Source organism: Mandrillus leucophaeus, unplaced genomic scaffold (assembly GCF_000951045.1).
Source record: "Mandrillus leucophaeus isolate KB7577 unplaced genomic scaffold, Mleu.le_1.0 Scaffold161, whole genome shotgun sequence".
Classification (NCBI taxonomy): Eukaryota; Metazoa; Chordata; class Mammalia; order Primates; family Cercopithecidae; genus Mandrillus; species Mandrillus leucophaeus.
Window position 1 is genome coordinate 401,057 of NW_012101599.1, and position 11,348 is coordinate 412,404.

The window sequence follows — 11,348 nt, forward strand, 5'->3', positions numbered from 1 at the left end:
CAGACCGCCTGTCCCGGCCCCGCGGGCGCCGCCTGTGGTCGCGTCACGCACAGCGAAGTACCGGGCTCTTTCGGGGCGCGAGGGTGCTGCGTTACTAACTTGCCCTTTCTGCCCAATTGGCTTTCAGCATTTCCTGTGTTACATCTGCAAGGAATACGTAGAGGATCTGGCCAAAATCCCCAAGAGTTTCTTACAAGTGAGTTTCTGAGCGTGGGCGGCCCAGTGCAGGCTTCTGCAGACCTTGCGAGCGGGGCGGGGGAGGACGCGGCTCCAGCGCGCACTTGCAACCCGGATTGCCCCTCCCCGCACCTCTCTCCACCCTCGCCCCTCCAAAGGAAGAGACGTCAGAGATCTATTTCTGCCCTAACTCACTGGGTGCTGCCTGGTGGTGAACGTACTAACAATTGTGGTGTTGCCTGGTAACCCAGCGCCCGTTCTCAGATGTTGACTGATAATGCCCTAAAACAAATGCTGGAAATGGCTGATATTTTCTTCCCTTTAATTTGTTGCACTCCAAATAGCTGCTCATTATGGGAAAATACTAATATATTGTAAAGGTGCAAATGTTTATGTTAATAGGCTGCAAGTTCCCTGTTCCCTAGCACAGCCACATACTTGTTTTTCTTCAGGCACAGATAAGTTTGTGCCCAAGTGAGCTTTTTGAGGGAAGGCATTGGGCAGCCTTTGTAAAACAGATGTTTTTTCAGCAGGCCTTATCAATTAGGATGTGAAAAAATAACTGATTAAATAACTGTGCCTAGTTTTAAAAGTATGTCTTTGGGGAGAATATAAAGAATTATTGACTATATCATTTCGAAAACAATGTTTTGACTGTTCGTCTGCGTATCCTTTTATTCTCTTTTTAAAAATTGACATATATAATTGTATATGTTTATGGGATACAGTGTAATATTTTGATAGGCATTTACTTTTGTGGAATGATTACATTGAGATAATATACCCATCATGTCAGATAGTGATTTTAGTTATTTTTTTTGTGATGACAACGTGTAAAAACTAGTCTTTAAGCAATTTTGAAGTATACATTATTAACTAGTCACCATGCTGTGCAGCAGATCTCTAAAAGTTATTCCTCTGGTTTAACTGAAACTTGGTACCCTTGGATCATCTCCCTTCTCCTCATCCCTGAGTAAACAGTCTCTGGTAACCATCATTCCACTCTACTTTTTCCGTTTCCATAGCTAAGTGAGATCATGCGGTATTTTTCTTCCTGTGCCTGGGTTATTTCACTTACATGATGTCCTCCAGGTGCATCCAGTGTTGTCACAAATAACAGAAAAATGTCTTTTTTGTGACTAAATAATATTACATTGTGATACCGCATTTTCTTTTTCTTCTTTTTTTTTTTTTTTTTTGAGATGGAGTTTTCGCTCTTGTCACCGAGGCTGGAGTGCAATGGCGCGATCTCGGCTCACTGCAACCTCCGCCTCCCGGGTTCAAGCGATTCTCCTGCCTCAGCCTCCCGAGTAACTGGGATTACAGGCATGCGCCTCCATGCCCCGCTAATTTTGTATTTTTAGTAGAGATGGGGTTTCTCCATGTCAGTCAAACTGGTCTCGAACTTCTGACCCATCCACCCGCCTGGGCCTGCCAAAGTGCTCGGATTACAGGCGTGAGTCACTGCGCCCAGCCTATACCACATTTTCTTTATATTTATCCATTGTTGAACACTGAGGTTGCTTCTGTATCTTGGCTATTGTGAATCATGCTGTAATAAAACATGGGAGTGGAGATATCTCTTCAACATACTGATTTCATTTCCTTTGGATAAATGCCCAGTAGTGGGATTGCTGAATCATATTATAGTTTATTTTTGATTTTTTAGTAACTTCCAGACTGTTTTCCATAATGGCTGTACTAATTTACATTCCTAACAACAGCGTACAAAAGTTCCTTTTTCTCCACATCCTCACCAAACACTTATCTTGCATCTTATTGATAGCCGTTTAACAAGTGTGAGGTTATATCTCATTGTACTTTGAATTTGTATTTCCCTGATGAGTAGTGATTTTGAGCATCTTTTCATATATCTCTTGGCCATTTGTATGTCTTTTGAGAGCTATTCATATCCTTTGTCCTTTTTTTTTCTTTTTTTTTGAAGCGGAGTCTCACTCAGCCCCCCAGGCTGGAGAGCAGTGGCCCAATCTTGGCTTGCTGCAGCCTTCGCTTCCTAGGGTCAAGTGATTCTCCTGCCTCAGCCTCTAGAGTAGCTGGGATTATAGGCACGTGCCACCACACCCAGCTAATTTTTGTATTTTTAGTAGAGACAGGGTTTCGCCATGTTGGTCAGGCTGGTCTCGATCTCCTGACCTCAGGTGATCCACCTGCCTTGACCTCCCAAAGTGCTGGGATTACAGGCGTGAGCCACCATGCTCAGCCCTTTGTTCATTTTTTAATCAGGCTATGTTGTTTTCTTGCAAAATTGTTTGAGTTTCTTCTACACTTTGGAAATTTGCCCCTTATCAGATGTTGAGTTTGCAGATATTCTCTCTCAATCTGTGAGTTGTCTCTTCTCTGTTGATTATTTCCTTGGCTGTGCAGAAGCTTTTTAGTTTGATATAGTCCCATTTGTCAATTTTTGCTTTTTGTTTTCTGTATTTTTGAGGTCATATTCTAGAAATGATTGTTTATACCCATGTCATGTGGCAGTTTTGTAGTTTTCTTCTAGTAGTAGTTTTATAGTTTTAGGTCTTACATGTAAGTCTTGAAATTCCTACTTAGCAAAAGAAACATCTGAATTAATATTTTACCATATGTATCTTTGCATTAACTCACACAATTTTGCTGTTTATTCCATTCCTCTAGAAGCCTATAGGTGGCATTAGAATGAAACAGAAGACTTGGGTTAAGGGATGTTGTATAAAACGTGCATAATTTCTAATGATATATACATGTCATTTTTTTCCTCCTAAGGAAGCAAATGTCACCCTTATAGTGATTGGACAGTCATCCTACCATCATATTGAGGTAAATATCTAGTACATTGGGAGACTAAAGAATAAAATCTTTTTCCGACATAAAAATTACATTATTTAAACCACTAAATGTAGGCTAAATTGGCTGAAGTTAGAGTATCGTTACTTTTCTCTCATTTGTTCTTATAAAAATTCCAACCATTCTCTCTTTTCAGCCTTTTTGCAGACTGACTGGATATTCTCATGAAATCTATGTGGATCCTGAGAGAGAAATTTATAAAAGATTGGGAATGAAAAGAGGTGAAGAAATTGCCTCCTCAGGTAAGACATAACGTGTCTCAAATAGAAAACACTGGTGGTGTATTTTCATATTTGTGTATATATGCATAGGGAAACATGGTCAATTCATAAATCAGGCCTTTTTTTTTTTTTTTTTTTTTTTTTAAAAAGATGGAGTCTCTCTCTGTTGCCTGGGTTGGAGTGCAGTGGCGCAATCTCGGCTCACTGCAACCTCCACCTCCCGGGTTCAAATGATTCTCCTGCCTCGGCCTTCTGAGTAGCTGGGATTACAGGTGCCTGCCACTATGCCCAGCTAATTTTTTGTATTTTTAGTAGAGACAGGGTTTCACCATGTTTGCCAGGCTGGTCTCGAACTCCTGACCTGCCTCGGCCTCCCAAAGTGCTGGTATTACAGGCGTGAGCCACTGAGCCCGGCCTCGGGCTGCTTTTTATTATTCTAATAAGTGGTCCAGATACACCAGGCTCCAGAAGATTCATTTTCTGGGTATAATGACATGGAAGGCTGTTAGCAAAGCACTGTTCAATGGAAATAAGCTGCAGAAGTGTTTTCAATGTGGTTCCATTTTTGTGAAAACAGAAATGATTTTCATAAAGATCGTGTGCGTGTGCACGTGCGCACATAATGAAATAGGTTTTAAAAGATATGGTAGTGTTTACCTCAAGGAGGGGAGTGAGAAAATTGGCTTTTGTATTTTTTACAAGTATATTTTACTTTTGTAATTAAAACGAAAAGTAGTATTAAGTTCACATAATTTTATACCTCAGTACCATGGCTTTAATACCCCATCTCCTTTAATTGAGGAAATCCCGCTTATTATTTGAAATCACCCAACTGAAAAGGGCTCTGAATCACTCTTCAGGCAGAAGCCATTGCTTCCCTGTTGCTTTCATGGCACCTTGCACTTCATTATATGCTCTATTATTGCACTTAAGGGGACCAGAGAGTAAAGTTAGTTGAAGAGTTTCATGTTTATTCATCCTTACATTATCTATGTTCTCTGCCCTTGCTACAGTTCCTTGTAATTAACAGAGCTTAGAAGACTTGAGTTGCACTGGTTATGTGTGTTTCTGAAATGCCAGATAAGAGAACTCAACTCAAACAAAAATCAATCATTTTGAATAAATATTATTGACGTCTTGTCTGATACCCACTGTGTTGGATGCTCCCAGGAGGACAGTGGTAAAATACATAGTCCCCACCATGCAGACTCATCATCTACTCTGGGAGAGAGACACAAACAGCTAATCACAATGCCATCTGAGGGCCAGTGATGGAGGGAGGCATTCCTGACTAGAAATACCATTGTCAGCAATTTAAGTGGAGAAGGATCTGGGCGGGCTTCTCAGAGGAGATGGTCTCAGCTCACTGTAAAAGGAGTTAGCTGGGTGAAGTGAGGGTGGGGAAGGGCACTCTAGACAGAAAGTAGCATGTGCAAAAGCACAAAAGCATGAGAAAATGTGACTCCTTCAGAAAAATACAGGTCCCTGCCTCTGGCCAGAGTGCAAGACCCAGCTAGGGGAATTGGTGTGAGCCAAGGGATAAGTTATAGCCAGTTCATGTTGAACCTGGGGTAATGTGCCAAGGAGTTTGGATTTATTCTGAAGCAGTTGGGGAATTATACAAGTGTTTGAAGCAGAGAAGTGAGACAGTCATATAACCCATGTGGAGCAGGGATTAGTGCTGGCCAAACCAGAGCCAGTGATATTCGTGACAGGGTTGTAGGGCGGGTATAAGCTAGAAAGAAATGACAAGGCCTCAAGAGGGGATAGAGAGGAGGAGATGGGTCTGGGAGCTGTTTGTGAAGCAGAGGTGCATGATACCTTTATTGATGTTTTTTTTTGTTTGTTTGTTTTATGAGACAGAGTTTCACTCTTGTTGCCCAGGCTGGAGTGCAATGGTGCGATCTCAGCTCACTGCAACGTCTGCCTCCCGGGTTCAAGCGATTCTCCTGCTTCAGCCTCCTGAGTAGCTGGGATTACAGGCATGCCACCACGCCCTACTAATTTTGTATTTTTAGTAGAGACGGGGTTTCTCCATGTTGGTCAGGCTGGTCTCAAACTCCTGACCTCAGGTGATCCACCCCCCTCGGCCTCCCAAAGTGCTGGGGTTACAGGCGTGAACCACCGCGCCCGGCTCCTTTATTGATGTGTTTAAAGAAAAAGACCTAAACTTGATCGGAACTCATGATGATCCGGCATAAACACAGAGTCTGCTTGTTTCTCTCTCTTTAGTGTAGGAAATCATAGCAGTACAGATTGTGAACCTTACTTTTTGGTACACAGTTTTTATGTGCTGTAATAGAGTCTCAGCATGTGTAAGGTCTGTTTAATTATTTAGCACTTTAGGGCTGGGCGCAGTGGCTCACGCCTGTAATCCCAGGACTTTGGGAGGCCAAGGCAGGCGGATCACTTGAGGTCGGGAGTTCGTGACCAGCCTGACCAACATGGAGAAACCCCATCTCTACTAAAAATACAAAATTAGCCGGGTGTGGTGGTACATATCTGTAATCCCAGCTACTCGGGAGACTGAGGCAGGAGAATTGCTTGACCCTGGAAAGCGGAGGTTGCGGTGAGCCGAGATTGTGCCATTGCACCCCAGCCTGGGCAACAAGAGCGAGACTCTGTCTCAAAAAGAAAAAATTTAGCACTTTAGATATAAACTGTGAGTTTCACTTTAGTAGCACCTCACTATTCATTGCCACAGTAAAGATATGGAATTGCAAAGTAAATAGATGAATACTAAGTTGAATATATGCTTGTAATTATAAGAGAGGGTGTATTCAAATCTTCACTACTTCGACCTGTGTTAAAGGACTGCATTGCCAAACAAAATATTAGGTTCTCATAAAATGATTTTTTTAAGGTTTCTCCCTAAAAAAATATAAAGCATAAATCTCAAAGTCAGTCTCAGAATAGTCTTACTTGAAAAACTAAGGCACTAAAAATACACAATTATAATTTAAAACTAATGGTACCTATTTTATAAAGACGAAGAATAAGAAAATGAAGCCATTACATACAAGGAGTACTGGTTTTATAGAAGACTGAAAAACGAAGTTTGACACATAAGAATTAAATTCAAACTGGCAAAACTAGATTGTGCTTGACAACAAAGAGTACTTAGTTCTAAGCTATGGAATCTCAAGTTGAATTTCTAAAATTTCTGAAATATTAACTGACCCCTTCTTTGAACATAAGAAGAGAGTTTGGGCCGGGCGCAGTGGCTCACACCTGCATTCCTAGCACTTTGGGAGGCTGAGGTGGGAGGACTTCTTGAGTGTAGGAGTTCAAGACCAGCCTGGACAACATGGTGAAACCCTGTCTCTACAAAAAAATACAAAAATTAGCTGGGCGTGGTGCATGCCTGTACTCCCTTCTGTGTGGGTGGTGCATGCCTGTACTCCCTGCTATGTGGGAGGCTGAGGCGGGAGAATTGATTGCAGTCTGGGAGGTTGAGGCTGCAGTGAGCCGTGATCGTGCCACTGCACTCCAGTCTGGGTAACGATTGAGGCCCTGTCTCAAACAATTTTTTTGAATTTTAAAAAATAAGGAGAGAGTTTGGATTTCTGAACATTTATTTCACATATAGAATCCTATAAGATAGTAAAATTCAAGGCCAGGCACAGTGGTCACACTTGTAATGCCAGCACTTTGGGAGGCAGAGGTGGGAGGATCTCCTGAGGCCAGGAATTTGAGACCAGCCTGGTCAACAAAGTGAGACCCCATCTCTACAAAAAAAAATTTAAAAATTAGCCAGGATTGGTGGCATGAACCAGTGGTCGCAGCTACTTAGGAAGCCAAAGGGGGAGGATCGCCTGAGCCCAGGAGTTGGAGGCTGCAGTGAGCTATGATGGTGCCACTGCACTCCAGACTGAGCAACAGAGCATGACCCTGTCTCTTAAAAAACAAAGTAAAACTTAATCTTTTACTCAAGTCTCTATGCTAGTGAGCCTGTATTTGTTTCTTGGTAAGATAAATGCTCATTATAATGTAAACATGAAAGAAATCAAAGAGTTGAAGAGATGAAGGGAAATAATAGATATTTGGAAATCTTAGGAAATGAGGCAGGCCAAAGGCTGCATAGTCATTAAAATAAAAAGCTAAAAGACGACATAAATGGCAGGGATAGGAGAAAAATTAATTACAAGGAGAGTAAAGAGACTGAGTTTCTTTGCTCAGACGAAGTGGAAATTAAGTATCAGCCACTGTGAGAACAGAAATAGAAAACTGACAGCCAAGGAGAAGTGAAGAGGTAGCTGCAGTGGCTGTTGTCACAGCTAAGCCCCCATGTCTCAGTAGCATGACATGGTAGGAGGTTATTTCTTTTTATCTTAAATTTCAAGAACGGTTTTTCTATTTGGATGCTTTTCCTCTTGAGCAGCAGTTCCAGGATCCAGGCACCTTCCATCTTGTGCTTTGCCATGTTCAACCCAAGCCTTCCAAGAATGTAGAAGGAACATGAGAATCACTTGTGGGAGGAGCTTGGTCTGGAAGCAGCACAGATCGTTTCACTCATTGTTTGTAACGTAGTCACATGCCTTGCCTAACTGCAACCAAGACTGGAAAATATACTTTAGCTGTGGGCCCAGAAAGAGGAAACAGGTTTTGACCAACACGTAACAGTCTGTGTCACAATGTCTCTTGAAAAGGATTGTAGCTGCCTATTAATAAGTGAGAGACTAAAGAGAGTATAAACGGGGAATTAAAATGGAAAGCACTGCTAATTTGAGAAGTCTATAGTTGACATTTTTCTTTGGCGGAAAATGATATGGGTCTGTCATGTTTTCCTTTAAAGCAGTAGTTCTTAACTGGGACATTTACTCCTCTCTCCCCCTGGGAGACATCTGGCATTGTCTGAAGACGTTTTTGGTGTTTTTTTTTTTTTTTTTTTTGAGACGGAGTCTCGCTTTGTTGCCCAGGCTGGAGTGCAGTGGCACCATCTCAGCTCACTGCAAGCTCCACCTCCTGGGTTCACGCCATTCTCCTGCCTTAGCCTCCAAGTAGCTGGGACTACAGGCGCCCGCCACCGCGCCCGGCTAATTTTTTGTATTTTTAGTAGAGACGGGGTTTCACCGTCAGGTGAGCCAGGATGGTCTCGATCTCCTGACCTCGTGATCCGCCCGCCTCGGCCTCCCAAAGTGCTGGGATTACAGGCGTGAGCCACCGCGCCCGGCCGTTTTTGGTTTTTACAACTTGGTAAATGGTGCCACTGGTATTTAGTGGGTATAGAAGGCAAGGATGTTGCAAAACACCCTGTGTCGCACAGGACAAAGAATGATCTGAGCCAAAATGTTGATAGTAAAAGGTTGAGAAACCATCTTTGAAGGAAGAAAGAGAATGTTTTCTAGAAATACATTATCTTCTTAAATATCAAATTGAATATAAAATGACGTCTAAAGACAGTTTTCAACATTTCAGGACAGAGCCCCCACGTAAAATCAAATCTACTCTCAGGAAGCCTTCAGAGCCTGTGGCGGGCAGTGACTGGCCCGCTCTTTGATTTTCAAGGAGACCCAGCTCAGCAAGGTGGAATCCTCATTTTAGGTCCAGGTAAGCATTCAAAGCCCAGGGTCAGCAGTGAACGTCTTGTTCCTTTTACATGTTCAGAGGCTGCCATTTTCTTTTCTTTTTCTTTTTCTTTTTTTTTTTTTTCTTTGAGACGGAGTCTCGCTTTGTCGCCCGGGCTGGAGTGCAGTGGCGCGATCTCAGCTCACTGCAAGCTCCGCCCCCCGGGTTCACGCCATTCTCCTGCCTCAGCCTCCCGAGGAGCTGGGACTACAGGCGCCCGCCACCGCGCCCGGCTAATTTTTTGTAGTTTTAGTAGAGACGGGGTTTCACCGTGGTCTCGATCTCCTGACCTTGTGATCCGCCTGCCTCGGCCTCCCAAAGTGCTGGGATTACAGGCGTGAGCCACCGTGCCCGGCCCAGAGGCCACCATTTTCTTCATAAAGCAGACACCCTGTACAAATGGACATCTTGGTATTACAATCAGGATGCTGTGCTTTTGTAGAGGGGCATCTTTTGTTTTCAAAGGCTTCCGTGTATTTTGATGTTTATGCATTTGATGAGCGTGTCCATCATCCTGTGCCTGGATGATTCCCCACAGTCACCTGTGGGTTGGTGATCTGTATATGGCCTTGACACTCCCCTATTCAGGAATGTTCAGTGGAGATGACCATTTCCGAATAGGGGAAAATCGTCACACGCTTTTTTTGTCAAGAAAAGAATCCATGTAGTTATTTATACCTAACAAAATTAGGAGACTTACTCAGTGTCAGCAAGTAAGTCAGTGCTAGGGACAGCTCATCCCATTGAGGCTGGGCACGGTGACTCACACCTGTAATCCCAGCACTTTGGGAGGCCGAGGCAGGTGGCTCACTTGAGGCCAGGAGTTCGAGACCAGCCTGGCTAACTTGGTGAAACCCCATCTCTACTAAAACTACAAAAAATTACCAGGCATGGTGGTGCATGCTTGTCATCTCAGCTACTTGAGAGGCTAAGGCAGGAGAATCACTTGAACCTGGGAGGCGGAGGTTGCAGTGAGCCGAGATTGTGCCACTGCACTCCAGCCTGGGTGACAAGAAGGAAACTCCCTCTCAAAAAAAAGAAAAAAAGAATGGGATTGAGGTCCAACTATAAGCCACACACTGTTAACAACTTTATTGATGGGTGTGGACCACCTGAGATTGCTTTGGCTTGTCTCTGCTAAGTGTTTGAACAGATGTATTTGAGCAGATGTAAGGATTGTGGACATCTAAGTGTGTTATAACTGATTAGATCTCTGCTGTGTTCCAGCATTGCAGCAAGGAACAAACACCCGTATCAGACAGGGTCCAAAAGCCTAAATCACTATATTGTAAGATCATCTTTTGGCTTTTTCTTCCTCTTTAAAACTGTCCATCTTAATGAGCATAGCTTATAAGAGTTATAAAAGTAATATTTATTTTCATAAATACGTTTTTTTTTTTGAGATGGAGCCTCGCTCTGTCACCAGGCTGGAGTGCAGTGGTGCGATCTCCGTTCACTACAACCGCTGCCTCCCAGGTTCGAGCGATTTTCCTGCCTCAGCCTCCCGAGTAGGTGGGACTACAGGCGCCCGCCACCACACCCAGCTAATTTTTGTATTTTTAGTAGAGGCGAGGTTTCACCAGGTTGGCCAGAATGGTCTCAATTACTTGACCTCATGATCTGCCCACCTCTGCCTCCCAAAGTGCTGGGATTACAGGTGTGAGCCACCACGCCTAGCCAATACCATATTTTTTAGAAGGAGGGTTTTGACTGAGTAATAGATGACTTTTGGGCTTTTTGCAGCTGGAACGTTATAGCCAAAATCTCCCTTTCCCTCCCTCTCGTGAGTTTATAACAGTTAGATTAGTTATAAAAAGAAGCCCTGATTAATGAGAATGAATCCTATGCATTGGCCCAGAATGACATTAGCCAAATTTCTGAACAACTTATTTCTATCCTCAGACCCAAAAGGGGATGTTTTTGGGCCCCTTATCTCCATGTCTCTGAATCATTTGTCCACATCTTCTGTTGTGTAAGAATAAAGAGTACATGGACCGGGCGCGGTGGCTCACGCCTGTACTCCTAACACTTTGGGAGCCAGAAGCGGGCAGATCACGAAGTCAGGAGATTGAGACAATCCTGACTAACACGGTGAAACCCCATCTCTACTAAAAATACAAAAATTAGCCGGGCGTGGTGGCGCGCACCTGTAGTCCCAGCTACTCTTGAGGCTGAGGCAGGAGAATCACTTGAACCTGGGAGGTGGAGGTTGCAGTGAGCCAAAATCATGCCACTGCACTCCAGCCTGGGCAAGAGACCGAGACACCATCTCAAAAAATAAATAAGTAAAAAATAAAGAGCACATGGAGAGCATCATTTGTGTGCCAACTTGGGACCATACAGTTCATCCCTCAGCATCCATGGGGGACTGGTTCCTGGACCTGCAATGGATCCCAGAATCTGAGATGCTCAAGTGTCTTTTATAAAATGCTGTAGTATTTGGATCTAGCCTATGCATGTCCTCCCCTGCACTTTAAATCATCTCTGGCTTACTTTTTTTTTTTTTTTTTTTGAGACGGAGTCTCGCTCTGTCCCCCAGGCTGG

The 11,348-nt window shown here is 43.5% G+C and overlaps 1 protein-coding gene across 1 annotated transcript in view; it reads left to right on the forward strand.

Annotated features, from left to right (window-relative positions):
* Window positions 1-11,348, forward strand: part of AAED1 (AhpC/TSA antioxidant enzyme domain containing 1) — a 15,216-nt gene that overhangs the window by 1,572 nt on the left and 2,296 nt on the right. Inside the window, exons 2-5 of the mRNA XM_011976015.1 lie at window positions 4-196; window positions 2,935-2,988; window positions 3,152-3,257; window positions 8,655-8,786. Coding sequence (XP_011831405.1) covers window positions 4-196; window positions 2,935-2,988; window positions 3,152-3,257; window positions 8,655-8,786 — 485 coding nt within the window. The remainder of the gene's footprint in view (window positions 1-3; window positions 197-2,934; window positions 2,989-3,151; window positions 3,258-8,654; window positions 8,787-11,348) is intronic.